At 43.4% G+C, this 26705-nt stretch overlaps 1 protein-coding gene across 6 annotated transcripts in view; it reads right to left on the reverse strand.

The window, feature by feature from the left end:
* The window catches only part of RGL1 (ral guanine nucleotide dissociation stimulator like 1), a 248238-nt gene that overhangs the window by 112996 nt on the left and 108537 nt on the right, over positions 1 to 26705 (reverse strand). For 2 of the 6 annotated variants that reach the window (XM_026509207.4, XM_057315609.1), the window contains exons 1-2: positions 6872 to 7003; positions 5752 to 5862 (exon numbers count right to left, since the gene is read on the reverse strand). The exons of 3 other annotated variants lie outside the window; for them this stretch is intronic. In XM_026509207.4, coding sequence (XP_026364992.1) covers positions 5752 to 5862; positions 6872 to 6898 — 138 coding nt within the window. In that variant the 5' untranslated portion in view covers positions 6899 to 7003. Of the gene's footprint in view, positions 1 to 5751; positions 5863 to 6871; positions 7004 to 26705 lie in introns of those variants that run through there. One more of the 6 variants, XM_057315608.1, reaches the window with a different exon arrangement.

Below are 26705 nucleotides of genomic sequence, written 5' to 3' on the forward strand. Positions count from 1 at the left end.
GATTCCTAAGACTTAACATGGTGCTTGGCATAATGTAGGTTTTTGATGAATAAAGGAACACCATGGAAGGCAAGGCTAGCTGACTCAAACACAGATGACAGAATCGTACAGACAAGCAACAGCAGTGAGGAAGTTCATACTGGATGTGTTTACTAGCAAAGGACCCAGAAACTGCCAAAAATTCCAGACTCCAAATCAACTCTGGAGATAGCCACACCCATCAGCAACCCAGACATGAGCTAGCTGAGCTTTTCCAGTGGAATGAAGCAACATTTGGTACCTTCCCCCATTTAACCAATGCTTTTCTTGCTGTTTACAGAAATCTTTTTTTTTTTAATATCATGAGCTATAACATGGTATATCATGGTAGAAATTTTTAAGTCTTACTAATTTTAGCTTACTGTTGTATATTTTAACATAAAATGTGTAAGACAGTCACTATAAGATTCTGATTATTTAGAGGGGGAACATATGCCATGGACAAAGGAAACTGAAATAAGTAGGACAGGGCAGTGACAAATTCCAGCAAAGCACTCAAGGAGAAAAGCACAGTATTTACCATATTGCTCTCCTTATCTTTCTAAATTGAAAACTTCAAGAAACTTTCTCTTTATAATTTCACAGGAATAAGAATAAAATATGTTTACAAGATTGACTCAACAGAATGTATACTTTATATGGAGTTAATGTACTTCTTATGTTTGTACTATTATGTATGTGACAGGGGTAGACGTGTATTTGGAACTCAGCTGAGTGTCTCCTGAATTGCTGAACTGAACTGGATATTCTTAATTACATGCTGAATATCCCTGACCCAGATCCCAACAGATTTGAAAAGCAATGAAAGGATCCAACGTCGTAACGACATCTCGGGCACTGGAAATCAACAACATTTTCTTGATTGGTGCAGGCTACCCATACTAGTGGATTATTTCAGTAACACGTTCCCAACGTCAAAAGGAAAAAGATCAGTTGATTCGGCTACAGATGGCTGCTAAATCTTGAAATTTACTTTCTAAAGCCTAAATTCAACATTCTGATAGACAGGAGTAATGCAACCCAAGGGCCTGTTTTCCTAGATGAAAACAAGGATGACCAACTATAAACGTAGGGCTCCTCTAGGGCTTAGCTCCTTACAATTCTAAAACCCCTCTCTGGAGCTTTCCAACCACACACAGTTGTAATGCTCGCCAACACTTTTTAACCCACGCATTGCCTTTCTTCAACATTCAGTGGTAAGACAAGTACTACGGGGTCTCTTGCTTTAAAAGGTACTGGGGAAGTGTCTAGTTAATTCAGTGCTGGGAATTTTTTTTTCTTACAATGGATAATCACTACCTTTGTTTGTGACCCGCTTTGTTCCGGAAAGAACGTAAGATAGCTATAATCATTACCTAATTGATTTTTCTCGCTCCCACACACCCCTCCTCTTCTTTATAAACTAACGTCTTCATGCTGATTGTGTTCTGAATGAGAAGCAACCACACATTCACGTGTATCAAGACCATATTAGTGTCCCCAAAAAGGAGGAAGCTTGATCCATTCATTCAACAAACACTGAGTTTCTGCCAGCTAGATGGCCACAGTGCCCACTTCACCAAGTTTACAGTCTAGTGGGGGACAGAAGCAAAGAACCACACAACTACAACAGAGTGAGCTAAATGCATGACAGAGAAATAGAGACTGCTTCTGGAACCTGCAGAAGGGGCATCTGCAGACTTGGGCGATCAGAGAAGCTTCCCATAAGTGAAGTTAGCAGAAAACTTGTGGAACCGTAGGCTATTTGAAGGTCATATGGTAGCAACACCACCAAAACACCAGACAGAGTCAATCCAAGTAGTGTATCCAGGTGAGGGTCGACTTCTCTATCCGGACGTGATAGGTGGTCTACCTTGCCGCTGCACCCACTCAACTCACGGACTGGCCACGGTTCATCCCAAACACTAGGTTCTATAACAGGACTCCAGTTCCCTCTATTTCTAAATATATTCTGCCTTCTCCTGTCCTAGTTCACTATCTTTACCAGAATCCCAACTATCAGGCATTTCAGCTCAACCCAACAAGGGCCTATGTGGGAAACAGGGTGAAAGATAACAGGACATGGGAAGGGAGGAACTGGGTCTCCACCTCAAGGACACATAAGCACAGAGGCATAAAACTGAGAAAAGCCACGTGACCACCCTCTGACCATACCACTCCCTGCAAACCTTGCTGAGGTGCCCTAGTGCTACCAATTCTGCTTGCGACACCAATATCCCCACGTTGAACTTATCTGAGGTTGGACACACTTCTCTGTCCCCTGCATCTGTTAATAGTCTAAGGACAGCAGACTGGGCTCCTGACACCAAAGCCCCTTCCCTAACATTCGGAGCCTCACCCTCTGTCCGTTTGAGTATTCTTCCTAAAATGGTACATTTCCTGCGTCCGGAGAATACAGATGTTTTCTTAAATCATTTCCACATACCACGGTCAATATAAAACCACAACACTGAGACCAAAGAAAAACAACGAGTTTTGACCATTTGCTCTTCCAGAAATCACTAGCCATTTTACAAACTGATTGAATGGCTGGATGGAATTACTTGTTAACGTCCCTTCCAATCCGAGGACTTTATGACCCTATGATCTAATTGCAGCCTTTTCTCCTTGAGGGCTATACCTAGGAAAAATTATCCCAGACTAAGAAGTTATTGTAAAGGGAGAATCGGGTCAGTATTTCAATAATATTTGGTTTTTAGAAGTTGTCCCACATAACCTCACTGTCAACAGGCAAGCCCTCAGAAGCACAGAGAAGTAAACGAGGCCTGGGCCATACTCAGCTGTATATTTTACAACCAACGGTGGAGGGTTTTACTTCAAAAGATCCATGAAACACAAAATTTAACAAACGAATTAAAAAAAAATGTTCTAAATGTTTTGGATTGTATGATACTTCCCATCTAAGGATGTGTAATTATTTTTGCTATCCTTTCCAAACTGAATCTTAATTATGCTTTGAGATTTGAGTAGTAGAAAATACAAAACTTGTGCTCAGTCTTTAAGGTGTTTTGAAAAAGGCTTATAGATACGAAACAGGAGCTACGCCCACCCTGAGGCGCTACAGAGCCTCACACATCTCTTCGGCGCCCCACGCTCTACACATCCAAAATGGAGACTTTCTCACTGCGATCGCATATCTACGTAACAAAGACCTCGATTTTGGTTCAAACTATCATGCAGAGCATCAAGAAGAGAAAGCCCCATCACTCAAGTCCTGCACCAGGTGTCACATCTAGGGAGAAAGTCCGCCATATGCATCCTCGGTCTTCTGAGCCAATGTTCTCTTCCACTTTCATGGAAACAGCCAGAAGGTTCCAGCCAGTTCCTGACAGCAAGGAACTAACCAACTGGGTTCAAATCCAACCTCTGCCACTGTCACAAATGTGACCCTGGCAAGCAATTTAACCTCTCTAGGCATTAGTTTCCTTATGTGGGGAAAAGAAGAAGATAATCACAACACCACCCTCCTCATAAGATTATTGACATATTTCAGTAATACCCTCACCTCAAGCTCTAGTTCGCTCTAAAACTGGTTGCTTTGGAGAATTTTGAAAGGGCTACTGGAATGTAGGAAAACAAATATGGAGAAGCCACTCGGTCCTAAAAAGAAGGGTTTTGTAATGACTATGGCTCAGTTGGCTGAGTCACATTTAATTAAGTCTGGAATTTCCAAGGACAAAAAACAGAGCTTCCCAACAGGACACCTAAGACAAGAAAACAAGTGGGATCAGAGCTGGAAAGTTCCTAAGAACATGCTCTTGAGGGCTGGGGTGGGAGCTGCAAATCACACTTTGTTGCATTAGAGGGGAAGGGACAGAGTCTGCCATCAACCAGAAGAAACCTTTTCACGTTGTCCTCCCTCTCAGTATCTCAGCTCTACTGCTGAATCCAGGGTGAACCAACTCTTCACTCAGTATAAATCTGAGAACACTGAGAGGTGGGGGGGAGAAGAGAAGCAGAGTCCAACGAACAGAACAGTCAGTGAGAATCACGAAATAGCTGTGACCATCTCAATAAACCACACTTTGTGGGCGTGGGGCCTACAGAGTTAACCCCTCCACTTCCCCATGGCTTATTCGTTCGTGGCTGTTGTGCTGGCTGAAAACTAAAACTGTCACCCAAGCAACATCAGTCTCTGTAGAAGGAGAGGAACAACCCAGCATCAGGAAATGTAATGACCCTTTCCAAGGCAGCTGGCTTAGAACTTGTGAATCATTGTGAAACACCAAGACAGGCCAAACCACATCAATGCCACATTTAAATAAAATGCATACACACATCCACCCAAAACAAAGGGATGACTCGTCAGAATTCTCGTTCTGCCTTCCTTCCCTACCAGGTCTGCCAGGGAGGCACCTACTGTATTTGAAAGTCATACTCTGCGCAAGGAACCTGCTTAATAAGTGAAGCCCTCCGGTTTTCAAAGGCAAGATTCCTACCTTTCCAGGCCACGCCCGCAGATGTCACTAACAGGTGACTGCCCTAGTGGGTGGTACCTTGGCCCAAAGTGCAGAGCAGGAAAGGCCTGAGCCGAGGCAGCTGGGGAAGCCCAGAGCAGTGAAGGCCTGTGTCCGCAGACCGGCGGACCCACAGCGGAGGAAATCACTGCTGCGGGCCATCCTGCCTGAAACTCAGGGGACTTATAGGTGACATGTTGCCTGTAGTCTCAGTGTGAGGCCCTGGGCAGTTTTGTTTCCTGTCCGCCTTCACACCGTCCCTTTGAATGCTGCTCAAACCCTGAATTCTGCGAGAAGCAGAGCCGGTGAAGACTGAATGCAAGTGTACTCTGCTCTGCTCTCCAGTCCAGCCCCTGTGAAGCCTGAGTGCGGCTGGAATGAGGCCAGGTGAAACCACACTCCATCCCCGCCCTTCAGCCTACTCTGACTTTCTCTCTCAAGGCTTTCTGTGTCACCTCACACGGATCTGAGGATTTCTTCTATCTCCAGATCTAGAATTCCTTCGTTCTTCCAGGTGTTGGTATCTGCCCGAGGAGTGATCCTGTCACTAAGCTTTCCATTTCTCCCTGGGACGTGTTGAAGGAGCCATTAGGTGATAACAGATAACTCACATGATCCCAACCAAGATTTTAGAACCTTGTGGAAAAAGTCTTGTATATGGAAGCGTAAGTGTTTCTTCAAAGACCCAGCACTCTGAGCCCGCCACACATGAAATCGTGGGCACGACGCATGCATTAGTCTCCTCACGGGCTGCACAGAGGACGTAACAATAGGAAATCTGCCACCACCTCCCCCCAGTAGGAAGATAGGCAGATCCGGAATGGTGTGTCCCCTGAGCATTCTGGGTACTGGGTGAAGGTACAGGAGGAGAGGGTCTGTCAGCATCAGTAGGGGGAGGACAGGGAAAGAAAAGGGTGCCATCTGGGCCAAACTGCTTATGGCTCTTGTCTAAGAGAGGGCTGCTTTCTGGTCCTGTTACTGCGTGTCACTTTCTGCCACGCCACCCCCACTCTATTTGCCAAGGACCTCAAGATGTTTCTAAGAGGTTCTGAATTATTGACAAACCGAAGGAAGATGCTTTGGAAAACATTAAATACAAAAACAGACCTGTACAGCTAGTGCAAACACTCGGTCACTGGCTGTTTCCTTTTTAAGACCAAAAGAGAAGAAGAAGACGAAGAAAAGTGCCTGCCTCTGCTAAATAATGATGATATTCACAGAACAACAGACACTGAGTCTCTCCAGCTTTACTCACCCCTAGCCATCTTGCTCCTTTATTGGCAGCCTGTTGAATCTGGACTCTTTTGAGGGTGACATGGTAAACAGCGCCTTCCTCTACCTCTTCACCCCAGTCCTGAATCGAGCTCTGCCAGGGGGTGGGATAAAGAGAAAGAAAAAGAGTATTTTTTTTCCTCTCTGCTAACCACAATCTATCCCAGCTGCTTTAGTGCTTACACCAGCACTCAGGGCACAAGATGGGCTGTTCAAAATAAATATTACAATCAGAGCAATACAAGACACATTGCGATAGAGGGAATGCTGAAATTTTCTTGGCTTCCAGTCCTTTCCTTTGGTATCAGGATCTCCGGACTTTTCCATATAGTTCTTTTACCTAGACTCACTCGCATAGCTAAGGGTTTTTTTTTTAAGTCTTTTTCCCCCTTCCTTAAGAACCTGGGATTTAGTCCTGATTAACTGCCCCCCTCCACACACACACACATAAATGAAAGGAAAAAGAATTCGTTGGTAGAAAAAGTTGGTACTACTTTTATAATGGCTCAGTTATTTGAGCATACTACATTTTAAACTCAGGCACAAACAAGTGTTTAAAATGCCAAGAGTCCTCACTCCTTTGGAAGTGAAATGCTTCCCGTGTCTTTTTCTCCTCTTGCTGAGTTGGGACTCAAAGAGTTAGTGCGGTCGGGGGTAGAAAGTTTTTATTTCCGTAAAATAATCTGGCAAGTGCAGGGGGTGGGGGGGAAGCAACACAGCATCATGCAGCTTCAAGTAAAAGGCGTGCAGCGACCCCCTGGATTTCCACGTCCCCAGCTAAACCTGAAGTTGTGTTAAAGAGCCGCGGGGACGCAGAAGCGCTCCCGGGTTCACCCCGACTAACTGTTCCCTGTCCTTAAAAGTTTTCCCTTCCCCACAAACATCTGCCCCACACACACCAAAGGCTACTGGCGAGAAAGGAGGTGTCGATGAAAGGGAGAAGACACGCCGAGAGGAAGGCATACAAAGCAGAGCGAGAAAGCCTCAGCTCCCGAGCAGGGGATCGGATGGCTCCGTTCGCTCCGAGTCCAAAACACGCCCAGAGAAAGCGGGAGAAGATTCCCCACCAGAGAAGCCTCGGGAGAAGGCAGAGCTCTCGTTACCATTTTAGCTTGCCAAAGCAATTTCATTCTCAGTTTTCTCTCCGGTCCGCGGCCGCGGCATGGTGCGCCCTGCTCCGGGGCCCCCGCAGTCTCGGCCCGCGCGGCCGCGGCGCCCCCAGCCCACCGCCCGCGCAGCCGCCGCAGCCCGAGCGAGCACCGACCCGCGCGCTGGCCCCGCCGCCGCCGCCGCCGCCGCCGCCGCCGGTGCGCGCGACTCGGGCCACAAAGGGAGCGCGGCGAGCGAGGGCGCCGCAGACTCCTCCCCGCGCCGCTCCGCCGCTCCGTGATGTCAGGCTTTCCTGTTTGTGCTCCGAGCACACTCTCCCTTTCTCAAATCCCATGAATAAAGTTAGCATGCAATAGTTCCTCCAGCTCCGACGGCCGGCGGCAAACAACCCTTCCAAGGTGCTCGGGTTTCCTGGACGGGCACCAGGTGCCAAAAAGGGACCGGGTGCCCTATGGGGGGCATCCAAGTGAGTGTCCTCTTCCTTTGCTAAGAGATAAAGCGGGAGGGAGCAGTGCCAAAAGGATGGGAGGGGAGGGTCAGGAAAACTTTTGTGACCTCCTGAATGTAGATGAAATCAGAGCTGCCCCGAAGACAGGAGCAATACTCCAAGCCAGGAAGTTTTTCATTAGGACAAAAAAGAAATGGTCGGAGGATATTCCAAAACCCATGCCCAGGGGCCGGACCCGGTCCTGCATCAGCATGCTGCCAACAGGAAATTGCTCCGGACTTTTTTCTACCACCCATTACGATAAGGCTCCTGCACAGTAACTGGCCACTGTGAGTGGGAAGGGACGAAGCAGGAAAGGGTTTTGCGGGGACTGACAGCGTGGAAAGTGGGCCATCAGTGGCCCTGGAGGTTCTGTGAGTCTTTGTGAGACAGCCATGGCTTGACTTTTCCTACTGCGGGGACTCAGGGGGATAACAACAGCAAGGAAAGAGCCCTTCGTGAGGAGACTGCCGGAGGGAGTTTTGTCATAACCCACAGATCTGCTACCAGGACAAAAGATTATAACATCTTTTAGATCCCATTTTAATAAATCAACAGCATGATACCAGATGATAATGTATTCAAACTTTAGCACATGACAGAATTCCACACTAATTACAAAAAACCTTAGAGTTCATGTTTGTAATACTATTCCCCCTAATTAGATTCAATCACCTTTAAATTTCTTTTTAAAGACCTCTCACTAAAGCCATGCTAAGGCATAAGGCTAGGATTTGGTTCGTAATAAATATATGATGAGCTGAAAAGCTAGAGAATCGTGTGTACTGATGTTCCCAGGAGAGCAGAATAAATGACAGCGAGGGCACATCAAGGAGAAACAAAAGGATTGTGGACACTTGAGAACATCTTGAAGTCACTCAGCCAAGCTTCCCTCAGACAACCAGAACCTACCTAGCTCAGCAACATACTCTTTTATAAAACCAAAGTGGTTGTTTCTATTATTTAAAAAAAGTAAAAGCACACAGACTAGACCCTCCTGTGATCACCAGGACAGAGCGTCCCCAGCGTCTAGAGGAAAATCATGTGGAGGCCCTACCCGCCTCCTCCGTAAGCCGTCCCCAAACCCCCTGATACACCCCTACAGGACCTACCTTTTCAGTGATCACAAAGACCACAAGATGCCCCTGAGGACAGTTAAGCAACCTATAAGATTAACTTCACGACTACTTTAACCCAATTTGGGGCTGTGAATTTGGAGATTGCTGAAAATTTTTCATGTCAGGGGTATCTAGCAGTTTCTCAGCCCCGCCCCTCACAGGAAGCCTTCCCAGACAGAGAAGCTTATAACTCACAAGGCCCCACTCAGGTTTCAGATCTCATCGCCCTCTTCTCTACTCCACCAATTCCCTGGCTGGCCACCTGGTGTATAAAGAGAAAACACAGGCTTCAAAGCAAGTGGATCCAGCTTCGAATCCACACTTACATTAAGAGTGAACTTGGACATGGGGCGCCCAGGCGGCCCAGTCGGTTGGCCATCTAACTCTTGGTTTCGGCTCTGGCAGTGGTCTCGGGGTCTTGGGATTCCAGCCCCACATCGGGCTCCGTGCTCAACTCGGAGTCTGCTTGGGATTCTCCCTCTCCTCTCCCTCTGGCCCAACCCCTGCTCGCTCGCGCGCGCTCTCTCTCTCACAAATAAATAAATAAATCTTTAAAAAAAAAAAAAGAGTGAACTTGGGTGCTACCTCCCTGAGCCTTAGTTTCCTCATCTGTAAAATGGGACAAACTATCTCCTACGTTTGAAGAAGGATTAAATGAAAAATGTATGCAAATGATCACATGGTAAGTGATCAAAACCTGTTCCATTCCCGTGTTACTCCACTCCCTCCCAGACTCACTGTAAAGTTGTGTATGTATGCAACGTGGGGAAATCTGAAAGCATGTCTTCTTACTAAATTATATCAAAATTTTGGAGAGGTTTTCCAAGAATAACTGTTTGTATTTATACTGATAATGTATGTGATTTTGTTCAAACGCTGAGCCACAAAAAAAAAAAAAAGTCTGGTCATACTAGATAGTGCAATCAAGTGTTGCATTTTACCATTTTTAAAATATTCATTTAAAAATATTTCACCTGTAGGCAGCTCAGACAGTATTACCACATTGCACATATCTTTGGGTTAAAATACTCCTGGCCAAGAAGTGGGAAGGATAAACCAGTAAGCCATTTATAATTAAGTTTGAATTTATTTACCAGATTACCTTGCCCATGACCGGTTACCTAGCATGGTCCTAGGAGGACAGGTCAAGTTTTGTTAAAAGGAGACCAGCAATGTTTTATAATTTTCAGTGTACAAGTCTTTCATGTCTTTGGTTTAGTTTTTTCATACGTTTTTATTCTTTTTGATGCTATTGTAAACAGCACTGATTTCTAAATTTTGTTTTTGGATTGTTCATTGTTAGTGTGTAGAAATGCAATTGATTTTTATGTGTTGATTTTGCATCCTGCAACTTTAATAAATTCACCTATTAGTTCTGACTATTTGCTTGTAGACACAAATAAATGGAAAGACACCTTGTGTTCATGAATTTGAAGGCCTAATATTGTTAAAATATCCATGCTTACCCCAAGCAAACTACAGATTCAATGCAATTCCTAACAAAATTAAAATAACATTTTTTACAGAAATAGAAAAAAAAATCCTAAAATTCACATGGAACCACAAAGGATACTTTATAGCCAAAGCAATCTTGAAAAAGAACAAAGTTGGAAGTGTCCCAGTTTCTGATTTCAAAACATATTACTAAGCTATAGTAATTAAAATAGTGAGGAACCGCCATAATGACAGACAGTAAAACAATGGAACTAATAACCCAGAAATAAACCCAAACATATAGAGTCAACTGATCTTTGACAAGGGTGCCAAGAATAAACAATGGGGAGGGGATGGTCTCTTCAACAAATGGTGCTGGGAAAACTGGAGATCCAGCAAATTCCTAGAATACATAGGGGAGAAGCTTCATAACATTGGTCATGGTGATGAGTTCACGGCTATGAGACCACAGGCATAGGCAACAAAAGCGAAAATAGATGAGCAAGACTAGATCAAACTAAAAAGCTTCTCCATAGCAAAGGAAACAATCTAACAGAGTGAAAAGGCAAGAAACCAAATGGGAGAAAATATCTGCAAACAACATATCAGATAAGGAGTTGATATCCATAATACATAAGGAACTTCTATAGCTCAATAGAAAAGAAAAGACACGCAAAACAAACAAAATAACCCACTTTAAAAATGGGCACAGGACTTGGATAAACATTTCTCCAAAGAGGAGATACAAATGGCCAACAGGTACATGAAGAGATGCTTAATGTGCCTAATCATTGGGGAGCTGGAAATCAAAACCACAATAAGATATCACCTCATACCTGTAAGGATGGCCATTATTCAAACAAAGAAAACAATGTTAGCTCAAATGTGGAGGGAAGGAAACCTTGTACACTGGTGGTAGGAATATAAATTCCAGCCATTACGGAAAAGAGTTCCGAGTTTCCTTGATAAACTAAAAATAGAACTACCTAATGACCCAGCAATCCCACCTCTGCATATTCATCCAAAACACTGAAATGAGGATCTCAAAGAGGTATGTGCATTTCCATGATCATTGCAGTGCTATTCTTAATAGCCGAGACGTGGAAGCAACCTAACTGCCCATCAATGGGTGAACGAATGAAGGAAATGTGACATGGACACACCTACAACGGAACAGTATTCATCTCTTAAAAAGAAGGAAATCCTGGGGCGCCTGGGTAGCTCAGTCTTAACGACTGCCTTCGGCTCAGGGCGTGATCCCGGCGTTCTGGGATCGAGCCCCACATCAGGCTCCTCAGCTGGGAGCCTGCTTCTTCCTCTCCCACTCCCCCTGCCTGTGTTCCCTCTCTCGCTGGCTGTCTGCCTCTCTGTCAAATAAATAAATAAAATCTTTAAAAAAATAAAATAAAAAGAAGGAAATCCTGTCCTATGCCTATAATATGGAAGGACCTCGACAGCATAATGCTAAGTGAAATAAGCCAGTCACAGAAGGACAAACACTGCATGATTTCACTTATGTGAGGCATCTAAAGTAGTCCAACTCATAGAAGCAGAAAGTACACGGGGCACGTGGGTGGCTCAGTCGGTTAAGCATCTCCCTTCAGCTCAGGTCATGATCCCGGGGTCCTGGGATCAAGTCAGGCGTCAGGCTCTCTGCTCAGTGAGAAGCCTGCTTCTCCCTCTGCCTGTTGTTCCCCCTGCTTGTGCTCGCTCTCTCTCTCTGACAAATAAATAAAAATCTTAAGGAAAGAAAGGAAAGAAAGGAAAGAAAGAAAGAAAAAGAAAGAAAGAAAGAAAGAAAGAAAGAAAGAAAGAAAGAAAGAAAGAAAGAAAGAAAGAAAGAAGAGTGGTGGTTGTCGGGCTGGGGGAAGGGTGAAATAGGGAGTTGCTGTTCAATGTGTGTAAAGTTTCAGTTATTCAAGATGAAAAAGTTCTGGAGATCTACTGTACAACATTGTGCTTACAGTTAACATTATGTGCTGTACACTTAAAAAATTTGATGTGGGGAGGGAAGCAAAGATGGATCCTTAAAGCACGGGCTATTGCTAGGAATCATTTTATGTTGCCACATTTGGTGGTCACTGATAAGTCAGTAGCAATACAAGGATCCCAGGATTTCACAGGAAAGAGGACAGATATATGGAAGAACCCCAAATTGGAGGGGAAAACTTTCTTACTTTACAGTTTCACCAGAGCCAATAGAGAGACAGCTGGTTAGGAGCAGATAAGCAGCTGATTCTTTAACAGAATCAACCTACCAGTGGAAATATGTAGTTCATATATCCCCTTCATTCCTTTATGCGTCACTGGCCTCGCCGACACCACACCCTCCTGTATTTATTCTACCTGTCTGGCTGCAAGAAAAAGTGAAAAATACAAAAACTATGGTAGAGTGTACTTATGTAGGCAGCGTGACATGAAGTAATACTTACGTGCCTGGGTGAGGGGACATCTGGCATCTGAGCCAGAGTTTGAATCTCAGTTCTAGAAGCCTTCCAACCAAGAGTCTGACCCTCACTTCTCACAGTGTCCTCATCTGTTCCCCTTCAAGCTTATCAGGAGTGTTAAATAAACTATTATAGAAAGCACCAAATTGAGTTCTCGGAATATAAGAGGACTTGAATAAAAAAGCAGCTTCTTCCCTCCTTACCCCACACTCCTTCCTAGCATGTTCTTTCCATGTTTGAGTGTTTGCTTGGATAGTAGATTGTACTGCATGACAGAAAAATAAGGGCAGTGCAGGTATAAAGGACATTGTGCTTGGAAATAAGTACTTACAAACTTGCCTGGAAAGGGGCGACATCAGCCTGACATGGGAAGGCATGGGAGGACCTTGGTTTTGTCCTCAAACTCAATGCTGGACCATAATGTCTTAGGCCCAGTCAAAACTTTAGAGGAAAACAGTCCTAAGAGAGCAGTAAGAATAACAACAACAAATATGTGAAAAAAAACTAAAAAGCAAGAGGTCAGGATTCTCCTTCCACACCCTAGCAGCGCCGAGTGCATATCGCCTCTCCTTGTCCACAGCCCTTACCTAAACAGACGAGTTTGAAAACCTTTCCTGCTTTGAGTGAAATCAACAATGGTCCTTTTGCAATATTTTATTTATAAACTATATCTTCAGCAATTTGTAGTTCCCTAAAACTTTTTGGTGGAGGACATAAGCAAATAAATCTGCTAATTCTTGACTCCCTTCCTCCAACAATACCAATGTATGGTCAAACTGCAAATGACTGAATCCTTCCAACCTCCCTACGAAACACTTCTCTCTCTTCTTCAGTCTTGCAGGCTGGGTGGTTCATCAATGAACTTTCCATATTCGGCCTCCCACAATCAGCTGGGCATCCCACTATGGTTGCTCCCAGCTCTGCTAACTAGGATTGCCCCATTCACCTCCCCTTTGCTTGAACTTTTGACCTTGCTTTGCAAAGGGTAAAGAACCAGTCACGCTTGGTCAAAGATGACTTGCTTCCATTTTCTGAGGGCCCAAAGTGTTTTTACTAATCATCATAGAGATACTATAAATTAAAAATTCTCAATGCTCTGTTATTATGTTCTGTTATTTAGGCAAGCGAATTACAAGCCAATTTGAGATGGACCTCTTACAGCTAAAGAAGAGCCTGCCACAGGGGGGAGAAGATGAAGACAGAAGAAACATTAACAGCACCAGACAGATGGCAGGCCAAAGGCAAAGGACTCCTCTGGCCATGACGGCAAACATTTTTCAACTAATAGTTTACCAATTGCTGGCACTTACTCTTAATTGATGTTGATGATGCTTGCCTGAGGAAGAAGTTGGTTATTGGAATACTATTTGTAACTTGGGCTAATGAGCATTATTATCTCATCTAATTATAGATTTCTGTAAAAGAAAAAAGGACAGAGATTTATTCAGATGGTTGAAAAGATCAAAACATACAACAGTCAGCTCAGACATGATGCCAGGTCTGTGTGATTTATAATAAAACCTTCTGCAAAGCGGAGGATGGGTGACCCAATGCCATGAAGGGCTTTGACCAAGATTCTGGGAGGAGCTGCAGGGCAATTGGCCAAATCATATCTTGTTTCAGGGCTAAAGGAACATCCTTTTTCTATAATAATGGTGTTGAAATGGTACCGAAAGCGTGAATGAACCACAACTGCTAGAACATCGTGGCTAAGAGTGATGGCTGCTGTCAGAAACACCGAGATGTGAGTCCTAGAGCCCTCGCTCCTCTCTGAAGCAAGATCTTTCACATCCCTAAGCCCACACAAAATAGGGATACAAACACCTTCCTCGATGGCCCACACTGAGAATTAAATGAGATAATACACACCAAGCCTTTCGCACAGTATCCAGCACCAAGAGAAATTCTCGGTGAATGTTGTCTGCTGTTGTTTTGGTCAGATCCACAATTTGCAAAAGCTAAAGGAGCCTGCGTACATTAAAACTCAGATGCATATACCAAGTAACTCAAGATTTTCCAGCTTGAAGCCAAAAATTCGTGATGCAGTGAACCCAGAAAGAACTGCGAGCCCCACAAACTGTTCAGTCAATGAGCAACATTTACTGAGTTGCTACACAGCACAGAAAGGTACTGTGCCTGGTGTCCTTGACCACCTCATTCCACCTCCACCCAGTGACCAGAGTGGTATTTTCAAATCACGATAGCATCCCCTCCTATTCTTAAATCCCTCCAATGTCTCGCCATTGCTAAGGATAAAAACCTAAATCCTCTTCCTATCCCACAGGGCCTTCCCCAGGTTGGCCCCAGCCTCCTTCCGCTCTATTCTACATACATTCTCTGGGCTCCAGCAACCCCAGTCTTCTTTCCATGTCTTCACTACATCGGGCCCCTGTCCATTACAGAGCCCTTACACCTGTGATTCTCCTTCTTGGGACATCCCTCCCTCTTCTCCTCTCCCAACTGGGTTAAATCCGCTTATTATGTGCTCTCCTGGCACCATGATCTTCTCTTTGTAACTCTACCACAGTCATGATTTTACATTTCATTGTATGATTATTTGATAAATGTCTGTTTCCCCCAAACTCTATGAGGGCAGAAGCAATTTAATTTTTGCTCTCTTCATGGTTCTCTAGCACCTCCCACAGTATCTAGCACATGGGAGACGCTCAGTAAATAACTATGATCGATTGATAGGTACAGACTCATAGATAAAGCCATGCTGTAAATTCAGGAAGTGCTTTGTAATTGTTGTTGAGTAATATAAATAAATCTTAGATGTTGTCTCTACCTTAAGGTTGTTTGTACTCTAAAATCAAAGAAAGGACATCAGGGGAGACACTGGAAAATGACTTCAGAAAGCCACAGATGAGCAAGTCCAGATGAAGACAACAGAGCCAAGTGAGCAATGTGTCACTGAGAGGACACGACCACCTCCATTAGGAGGCACACATTCCTAAAGGACTTGCAGATCACTGCAGTTTTTATTGAGATTGTGTTGACCACGACCTCTGAGGAAAAAGAGAAGCATGGACTAGGGGAAGAAGAGATGGACTTTCAGCAGGAGAGGTGGCAGGTCAAAGGATGGTATTTGGTTGGAGAAAAGATTCATATAGTCAAGGGACATGAGGTTCAGATAAAGTAGCTGGATGGCAGAGATTCTGGAATTTTTCTTCAGAGGAAATCGAAATGATGAAACAGAGGGTGAACAAGATGATTATACTACTTGTCCATAGGTTAGTCAGAGGGGGACAGCACGGAGATAGAGCGATCTGATAGGAAACAATACAGTAAAGTACATGCCAAGCAATTAACACCTAGGCTGACACTAGGGTTTTGAAAAAAAAAAGGAATCGGGGTGACATTTTGGAAAAATAAATGTTGCAACTTAATGATAGGCAGCATGTTGCAAGTAAATGAGAGGGGAAAGAAAAAACCTGCAAGGTTTTAAGACTGGGATTGTCGAGGGGACATGGAAATAAAGAGAAAATGGAAAGGACTTTCTGCTTTCGGAAAGAAATATTATCAGCTCATTTCTGGGGAGAAAGAAAAAGATACTGAAGAGTGACAGGAAGGAAAGATAAAGACTAGACATGAAGAAAGCAGTTGCAAGTTACTATGTATACAGGAAGTTGTTTGAAACCATGAATTCACATGATTCCCCGAGTGGAAGAGAAGCAGACTCTGAACAGTCTCAAGATGCACCCACAGCCGAGCCCCACACAAAAGTAACCAGAGCGGAGAGCAAGAGGGGAAGAAGAACAAGGAGAGCTTGAGTTACGGAAACCAATGCGGAAGGAAAGCTCACTGTGATTAAAAATTCTCAAATACACTCAAGTCAGTCTTGGAATACAGTCAACGGACTTGTCATTATCACAAGATGCTACACATATTTCAAAAGGATTTTCCCTGTTTAAAAACATGTAATTTTTTTTTTTAATTATCACCGGTCATTCTATTCTGTGACAACCAATAAAATGTAACCAAAGTTAATTGAAAGTTTTAGTGTGGTCAGTTACATAACACTAGAATTGCTGAATAGCTTAAATGCAGTGTTTTCCCAGAAATATTTGTCTTTTGGATGAAACCAAGAATGGAAAGTTTCTGCCTTAAAGGAGAACTTTTGAGAAGGTGGAAAGAAAAGAAAACCATATATATCGGCGTATCACTTTAACAGTAACTAGTCAATATGCTGCAAATGGGAACGACTCCCACAGAAACACACAAGAACACAAAGGAAAGTGAATTTTACCACTTTGGAGAACCGATTGTGGATTGTATATCAATTATCTAATGTCTTTTTAAAAACCAGAAAATATCTCATATATTGCCTTTGCCAGGAACAAATTTAGACAGATCTTTGGTTCTTGTTATTTGCCTGTTACACGGGCAGAATCAACTCATGCTAACCCATGCTGATCCTGGTTTGTCTAAAATGTGAAGTAAAGTTTATAGGATGAAAATGTGTTTAATTTGGGGCAGGAGACGGGTGGAGTCATTACCTTGGTTTATTCAGGATCTTCTAGATAGGCTAATAGCTACTGCTCTAGAAAGCTCCATATAGTCCTCACCCTTTTTCCGTCAAAGATAATGTGCGCATGTGCGTGTGTGTGTGTGTGCGTGTGTGTGTGTGTGTGTGTGTGTGTGTGTGTGTGCTGTAGGACCGAGAATTGATAGGCTGGCCTTCATCTTGAACTTTAATCATAGAAGATAATGACTGCTCTCTGAAATAACATAAAAGCACTGTAAAGAAACGACAGAGCAATTGTGAGTTACATGGCAACCTTATAACAAAATAAGTAATAGACTTTTTCCTCATAGCCAAACAGGTCATATATTTTACATCATTCAAAGGACTGTCTCTCCTGTAACTTGCCAGGATGTCATCCTATGACATTAGCACATCCTATGCCACAGGAAACCACACCACCCTTGGCTGAAGGCTGCGTGACCTTAGCATGCAGACCAGCTGGTGTTCTTGGTGTATGTGCCCAACTTTTGCTAAGTTTTTGGTCTTCCCCACCTGAAAAGGCTTGCAGGGTAAGTGGGGATTGGGCAAGCAGTGAGAAATTCCTCAGTTGGATTAGTTCTATAAATCTACACCAGACTCAAGCTGCCCTAAGACGGGGCAGAAGGCCCTAGAATCAGTTCCAGGTACTGAAAAGAGATTAAATTCACCGTGGGTGTAGAATCCAAGGATTCCAGGACAAAAGTGGACCTCCCAGGATGTTGTCATAACAGGTAACCCTGTGGACAAGGTCAGCATCCTAGCAAGGAGGAGCAGCAAGACAGAAAAAGCCTGGCTCTAGTATCTCATAGAACAAAGTTGCCAGACCAGTCCTGGACTGCCTGTCTCTGGACTGTTTTGCAAGAGAGAAATAGAATTCCCGTTTAAAGTGTTATAAATTTGGCTTTCTGTTACAAGCAGCCCAACCTATATTCCAATTAATATACCTATGAAATAGAACAAAATCAGTAAAGGTAAGAGAGACATTTAGCTAGAGGCTAGAGCATAATATTCGAAGATTTACTCTGATGTACTCTGATTCGAAAATTGTTCTGGGCTCTAAAAGTCATTCCTTTACCTATTTATTAACTCATTCATGCAACGAATGTTTACAAAGCACCTACTATGTATCAGGCACTGTGCTAGGTAGGCATTGCGGAAACAGTTTTCAACAAGACAGTTGCAGTACCTGCCTCCTGGTGCTAATGGATTGAATGGAGAAACCGACAAAGCATGTACGTTACAGTATGATAAATGCTGACAGAAAGGTCGCTATTGGGAGGTACAGGCTGTGCCTATAAGATTTAGGGAATTATTCCCAGAGAAAATGGTCTCTAAGGTAAGATCTGAAAGCCAATCTGGAATCAGAAGTCGTAGAAAAAAGGGGAGAGCCATCCAGGCAGAGGGAACAGAGTAAGGGAAGGCCCCAGACTTAGAGGAATCATAGATCAAACAGAATCCTAGGCGTGGCCCCTAGTTCACAAACCATGCCAAATAGGCTGCTCATTTTTCCTAAAAGAGAAGCGGTGCTGTATCTTCACTTTGTGAGCACTAACTCATCGTAATAGTGTAACATGCCAACCGGATATATGTCCCTTAGAAACACGAGGCATGCTTTTGTTTTATTTTTTGTAATCCTATAATCCCTCAGATAATCCTCTGTGAAGATTCAGGTAAATATATAACTATTTTAATGACTTTACCAGAGCGCATTGTACGTGTAAAGCACTGAATTATACATACTGGCCCTGGACCAGTAAGGGAGGCCAACAAACAAATGAACAAAGTCAGCAGGCAAAGGGAAGGGTGTGACTATGGCCTTCTATGGAACCATCCAGACTAAATTCCAAGTCAGAATGCTAGTGCTGCAGGTTGTCCCACTTAGAGCAGCCATCCTGGCACAGCCCAGGTGAGAGTCTGGCACGTGTCTGGGGGCAAGAACACAGGCTGGATGGAAGGGTCTCTCTCAAGCCCCACCTTGGAAATACTCTGTGTTAGTGCTGTACCCGATCAGGGGGTGGGAGAGAAGACCAGACAGTGGGCTCTCTTCTGAGAGGAGAAAAAGGCAACTTTAGACACTAGAGGCTGTGAGGTAGGAACAGACTGGAGGTAGGAACAGAATTTCCAGGTGATGCAGAAGGGGTTTAGGGAAGCAGGGCAGACAGGAAGAAGAGAGCAATCCAAGCAGAGGGAAAGGCATGAGCCCAAGCTTAGGGGTCAAATGGAAGGTCGTCATAGACCAGGCAGAGAGAAGCAGGCCGCCCAGCCCAGCCACACGCCCTGGGCGCATGTGCCCCTGCACCTCCCACTCACTCGCTCACCAGAGCTTTCCCTGAGTCATACTGATGGAAACAGGTCGCTTCACCTAGTGTAGACTATCCAAGTTCCTCTGTGCTAGGGTGGCTTATTTGAGGTTTACATGCCTCGGGTGTAGGTCGGGATTATGTACAATGTAGTCACCGTAGCATGAATACCACCTATTTGAAGGCGTAAGTATGTTTGCATTGGTAATTGGCTAACGCTTCCCATCACTGCAGTTTACAAACTGATTGTACACATATTCGTTTCCTTAATCCTCACCACAACCCCCAAAGTAGAGGTACTAGCTCCATTTTATAACCTAAGAAAATGAAATGCCAAGACCACAAAGACAATGTAAATGCAAAGCCGTGTCCTGCAGAAGACCCAAGTCTTTTGACTTCAAAAATCATTCTACTTTCAAAAGAATACACTTTTGCATTTACATTGATGAGCACTGGGTAATATACAGAATTACTGAATCACTACACGATACACCTGAAACATATAATATAACACCATATGTTAACAACATTGGAATTAAAATTTTAAATAACAGGAGTTCAGAGTAACAATGGTCAAGATGATGTGTAGGATTGAAAAAAATATTAACGAAAATATTAATGAGAATATAGAATCTCTAAGGGCAGAAATGAGAGCGAATCTGGCAGAAATTAAAAATGCTATGAATCAAATGCAGTCTAAACTAGATGCTCTGATGGCCAGGGTAAATGAGGCAGAAGAATCAATTAGTGAATTGGAGGATGGGATGGTAGAAGAGAAAGCTAAAACAGAAACTTGGCTCGAAAAAATCCAATCTCAAGAATGTAGATTACGGGAGATTACTGACTCAATGAAACGTTCCAATGTCAGAATCATCGGCATCCCCGAGGGAGTGGAGAAAGAGAGAGGTCTAGAAGAGATATTTGAACAAATTGTAGCTGAGAACTTCCCTAACCTGGCAAAGGAAACAAGCATTCATGCCCAAGAGGCAGAGAGGACCCCTCCCAAGGTCAATGAGAACAGACCTACACCACGTCACGTCATAGTGCAATTCGCAAATATTAGATCCAAGGATACAGTACTGAGAGTGGCCAGGGGGAAGAAAATCCTTACGTACAGAGGGAAAAATATCAGAATAACGTCAGACCTGTCTACAGAGACCTGACATGCTAGGAAGGGTTGGCAGGGTATTTTCAAAGCTCTATCTGAGAAGAACATGCAGCCAACGATCCTTTATCCAGCAAGGCTGTGATTCAGAATTGATGGAGAAATAAAGACCTTCCAAAATTGGCAGAAACTGAAGGAGTTTGTAACCACCAAACCAGCCCTACATGAGATATTAAGGGGAGTTCTATAAAAGTAAAAAGGCCCCAAGAGTGATACAGAACAGAAATTTACTATCTATAGAAACAAAGACTTCACAGGCAACATGACATCATTAAAATCATATCTCCCAATAATCACTCTCAATGTGAATGGCCTAAATGCTCCCATAAAACGCCCCAGGGTTGCAGATTGGATAAAAAGACATGACCCATCCATTTGCTGTCTACAAGAGATTCATTTTGAACGTAAAGATACATCCAGACTGAAAGTGAAGGGATGGAAAAGCATTTTTCATGCCAATGGACCTCAAAAGAAAGCTGGGGTAGCAATTCTCGTATCAGACAGATTAGATTTCAAACTAAAGACTGTAGTTTGAGATACAGAAGGACACTATATGATTCTTAAAGGATGTATCCAACAAGTGGATATGACAATTATAAATATCTATGCCCCCAACAGGGGAGCAGCTAGATACACAAGCCAACTCTTAACCAGAATAAAGAGACATATAGATAATAATACATTAATAGTAGGGGACCTCAACACTCCACTCTCAGCAATAGACAGATCACCTAAGCAGAAAATCAACAAAGAAACAAGAGCTTTGAATGACATACTGGACCAGATGGACCTCATAGATATATACAGAACACTACCCCCCAGAACAACAGAATACTCACTCTTTTCGAATGCACATGGAACTTTCTCCAGAATAGACCATATACTGGGTCACAAAACAGGTCTCAACCAATACCAAAAGACTGAAATTATTCCCCGCATATTCTCAGACCACAATGCTTTGAAACTGGAACTCAATCACAAGGAAAAATTTGGAAGAAACTCAAACACTTGGAGACTAAGAACCATCCTGCTCAAGAATGATTGGGTAAACCAGGAAATTAAAAATCAGTTTAAACAATTTTTGGAGACCAACGAGAATGAAAACACATCGGTCCAAACCTATGGGACACTGCAAAGGCAGTCCTAAGGGGAAAAATACATAGCCATCCAAGCCTCACTCAAAAGAATAGAAAAATCTGGAGCGCCTGGGTGGCACAGCGGTTAAGCGTCTGCCTTCGGCTCAGGGCGTGATCCCCGTGTTACGGGATCGAGCCCCACGTCAGGCTTCTCCACTATGAGCCTGCTTCTTCCCCTCCCACTCCCCTTGCTTGTGTTCCCTCTCTCGCTGGCTGTCTCTATCTCTGTCAAATAAATAAATAAAATCTTAAAAAAAAAAAAGAATAGAAAAATCTAAAATGCAGTTTTTATATTCTCACCTCAAGAAGCTGGAGCTGGAACAGAAGAACAGGCCTAACCCATGCACGAGAAGGCAGATGATCAAGATTAGAGCAGAGATCAATGAATTACAAACCAGAAGCACAGTAGAGCAGATCAACAGAACTGGACGCTGGTTCTTTGAAAGAATAAATAAGATCGATAAGCCACTGGCCAGACTTATTCAAAAGAATAGAGAAAGGACCCAAATTAATAAAATTATGAATGAAAGGGGAGAGATCACAACCAACACCAATGAAATAGGAAGGATCCTTAGAAACTTTTATCAACAGCTTTAGCAACCTGGAAGAAAGGGATGCCTTCCTGGAAACCTATAAACTACCAAGACTGAAACAAGAAGAAATTGATTATTTAAACAGACCAATTAATTATGAAGAGATTGAAGCAGTGATCAAAAACCTCCCCAAAAACAAGAGTCCAGGGCCTGACGGATTCCCCGGGGAATTCTACCAAACATTCAAAGAAGAAATAATACCTATTCTCCCGAAGACTTTTCAAAAAATAGAAACAGAAGGAAAACTACCAAACTCATTCTGAGGCCAGTATTACCTTGATCCCCAAACCAGGCAAAGACCCCATCAAAAAGGAGAATTACAGACCGATATCCCTGATGAATATGGACGCCAAAAATCTCAACAAGATCCTAGCTAATAGGATCCAACAGTACATTAAAAGGATTATCCATGAAGCCCAAGTGGGATTCATCCCTGGGATGCAAGTGTGGCTCAACATTCGCAAATCGACCGGTATGACAGATCGTATCAACAAAAAAAGAGTCAAGAACCATATGATCCTCTCAATTGATGCAAAAAAAGCATTTGACAAAATACAGCATCCTTTCCTGATTAAAACCCTTCAGAGTGTAGGGATAGAGGGTACATTCCTCAATCTCATAAAAACCATCTATGAAAAGCCTACGGCGAATATCATTCTCAATGCGGAAAAGGCGAAAGCCTTTCCCTTAAGATCAGGAGCACGACAAGGATGCCCACTCTTGCCACTATTATTCAACATAGTACTAGAAGTCCTTGCAACAGCAATCAGACAACAAAAAGGGATAAAAGGTATCCAAACTGGCAAAGAAGTCAATCTGTCTCTCTTTGCAGATGACATGATACTCTATATGGAAAACCCAAAAGACTCCACCCCCAAACTACTAGAAGTTATAGAGCAATTCAGTAATGTGGCGGGATACAAAATCAATGCTCAGAAATCAGTTGCCTTTCTATACACGAACAATGAGACTGAAGAAAGAGAAATTAGGGAATCCATCCCATTTACAATAGCACCAAAAATCATACGTTATCTCGGAATTAACTTAACCAGAGACATAAAGGATCTATATTCTAGAAACTATAAATCACTCTTGAAAGACATTGAAGAAGACACAAAAAGATGGAAAAATATTTCATGCCCATGGATTGAAAGAATAAACATAGTTAAAATGTCTATGCTACCCAGAGCAATCTACACTTTCAATGACATCCCAATCAAAATACCAATGACATTTTTCAAAGAACTGGAACAAACAGCCCTTAAATTTGTGTGGAACCAGAAAAGGCTCTGAATCGCCAAGGAATTGTTGAAAAGGAAAAACGAAGCTGGGGGCATCTCAATGCCGGATTTCAAGCTGTACTACAAAGCTGTGATCACAAAGACAGCATGGTACTGGCACAAAAACAGACACATAGACCAACGGAACAGAATAGAGAACCCAGAAATGGACCCTCGGCTCTTTGGGCAACTAATCTTTGATAAAACAGGAAAAAACATCCAGTGGAAAAAAGACAGTCTCTTCAATAAATGGTGCTGAGAAAATTGGACAGCTACATGCAAAAGAATGAAACTTGACCACTCTCTCACACCATACACAAAGATAAACTCCAAATGGATGAAAGACATCGATGTGAGATAGGAATCCATCAAAATCCTAGAGGAGAACATAGGCTGCAACCTCTTTGACATCGGCCACAGCAGCTTTTTTCATGACACATCTCCAAAGGCAAGAGAAACAAAAGAAAAAATGAACTTGTGGGACTTCATCAAGATAAAAAGCTTCTGCACAGCCAAGGAAACAGTCAAAAAAACTAAGAGGCAGCCCACGGAATGGGAGAAGATATTTGCAAATGACACTAGAGATAAAAGATTAGTATCCAAGGTCTACAAAGAACTTCTCAAACTCAATACATGGGAAACAAATAATCGAATCAAAAAATGTGCAGAAGATATGAACAGACACTTTTCCAATGAAGACATACAAATGGCTAACAGACACATGAAAAAATGTTCAACATCATTAGCCATCAGGGAAATTCAAATCAAAACCACCTTGAGATACCACCTTATGCCAGTTAGAGTGGCAAAAATTGACAAGGCAGGAAACAACAAATGTTGGAGAGGATGTGGAGAAAGGGGATCCCTCTCACACTGCTGGTGGGAATGCAAGTTGGTACAGCCACTTTGGAAAACAGTGTGGAGGTCCCTTAAAAAGTTAAAAATTGAGCTACCCTATGATCCAGCAATTACACTAGTGGGTGTTTACCGCAAAGGTACAGACGTAGTGAAGAGAAGGGCCATATGCACCCCAATGTTCATAGCAGCATTGTCCACAATAGCTAAATTGTGGAAGGAGCCAAGATGCCCTTCAACAGATGACTGGATTAAGAAGATGTTGTCCATATATACAATGGAATATTACTCAGCCATCAAAAAGAACGATTACCCAACATTTGCAGCAACATGGACGGGACTGGAGAAGATTATGCTAAGCGAAATAAGTCAAGCAGAGAAAGATAATTATCATATGGTTTCACTCATTTATGGAACATAAGAAATAGGAAGATGGGTAGGAGAAGGAAGGGAAAAATGAAAGGGGGGTAAAAAGAAAGGGGAATGAACCATGAGAGACTGTGGACTCTGGGAAACAAACTGAAGGCTTCAGAGGGGAGGGGGTGGGGGACTGGGATAGACTGGTGATGGTATTAAGGAGGGCACATATTGCATGGTGCACTGGGTGTTATACGCAAATAATGAATCATGGAACATTGCATCAAAAACTGGGGATGTACTGTATGGTGACTAACATAACATAATAAAATTATTAAAAAATTAAAAAATAAAATAAAATTTTAAAAAACAATAAAAAATAATAAAATAAAGTAAGAATACACTTTTGTTCTTAGAACACTTGTCTGCCTCTTTGCTGTTGCTTCTATTATTTAGAACTTTTGGCACCTGATAAAGTTCAGCAGTTCTTCATACCTATTAGTAACTAGAGGTGCATTCACACCATTGCCAGCACTCAAGAATTACATCCTTACTGGCTCTTTCATGAGTGTCTTATCCTTTTCATTCCTAGTACCACTGTCTTGGGTTAGGTGGTACTGCCTGGCACGATGGCCCCATTTCTTCATTCACACAATCATGCAAGTCGCTGCTATGGCCCAGGTACTGTGCTGGGTGTTGGACATGCAGTGGGGTCAACACAGAGTCCTTGCTTTCAAAGAACGTACAGTCTAGGGAGGACAGAGGCAGGTAAATAAGACCTTGCCGAGAATGTGAGGCGGCTATGACGCCGCACACACATGGCGGGGCCAGAAGCATCAAGGAGAGGCACCTATTCTAGAGTCAAGGAGTCAGGGAGGTCTAAAGCTGCGACTTCAATGGAAAGGAAGCAAAAGTTAGCCAATGAGAAGGGCGAGAAATGCTCAGTTCAGGAAGGGGTGTGGCATGAATGTGGAAGAGAACGGAGTAATTTCATAGACAGAACACTGGATGATTTAATCTGCCTGAAGGATGACTGTGGTGAGGAAGGGTAGTTGAGAGATGAGGTCAGCGTCGGACGACAAGAGCTTGGGAGCCACGTTGAAGAGTCTGGACTTGATCCTGGGCACCGTGGAGACCATAGAAAGGTTCCACACAGCTGAGTTACATGAGAAGACTTGTATTTTAAAAAGATCTGACTGTGATATGGAGAAAGGATTCAAGGGGCACTGCTCCCATGGAGATATAACGTGAGCTACTGACATAATTTTAACTTTTCTAGAAGCCACATTAAAAATATAAAAAGAAACAGGTGAGATGAGTATTATATTAGTTAACTTAATATGCTAATTTTAACACTATGTTTTGTTTAACCCACAGCATTAGAAAGATGTGTTTAGAGAAGTGAACATATTGGAGAAGTACTTGAGAAGAGGAAGAGAAGAAATTTGTGACGGTAGGATTCACTTAACTCATTTGACACACTAGCATCAAATGAATCTTTCAGAAATACAGCTCTAATTAAGATAGCCACTTGTCTTCACTTTTCCATTCTTCACCTTTCGCCAACCAAAGGAAGCCCCAACTCCTTAGCCAGCAGTGGACCCTGCCTCTCCTCCAGCATCTGCAGCCTCCCCTCCACGCAGCTGGGATCTTTGCCCCCACCTGCAGACCGCACATCGAAGAGCAGTCATAACCTTATGCAGAAGGAATGAGAAGCCCTTCGCTCAGCACTCTGGAACGGAGCAACGAGCCGCTCCTACTGCTAGGCAGGCCCCCCGTTCCAGGTCTGACTCCTGGCTTGGAAATCTGCCTGGTCCCTCTAGGGTGGGGGCCCTGCTTCTTGCTTTCCATTCCACTCTTTCCTCCTTCCAGAGCTTGGAAGTCTGCCTGTAAACCTGAGTGGAGCAGCTGGAGCCTTCTAACTGCTGACACACTTTCTTATTCCCTCACTCCTGATGGCATTTCTCCGTGCCACCTGTTTCTACATTTCTCAGTACCAGCTCCTCCCGACCTGGCGATTGTCACCTACCCTGACATACCAGCTCTCCCTGCCTAGGTGACTGTGTGTCATCTGTTGCCATATCCCCATGCCTGTCCCTTCCAATGCTGCGTCTGTCAGCCTAGACTCCCTCGAGGCTCCTGCGCCAG

This window comes from Ursus arctos, unplaced genomic scaffold (assembly GCF_023065955.2).
Source record: "Ursus arctos isolate Adak ecotype North America unplaced genomic scaffold, UrsArc2.0 scaffold_2, whole genome shotgun sequence".
Taxonomy (NCBI): domain Eukaryota; kingdom Metazoa; phylum Chordata; class Mammalia; order Carnivora; family Ursidae; genus Ursus; species Ursus arctos.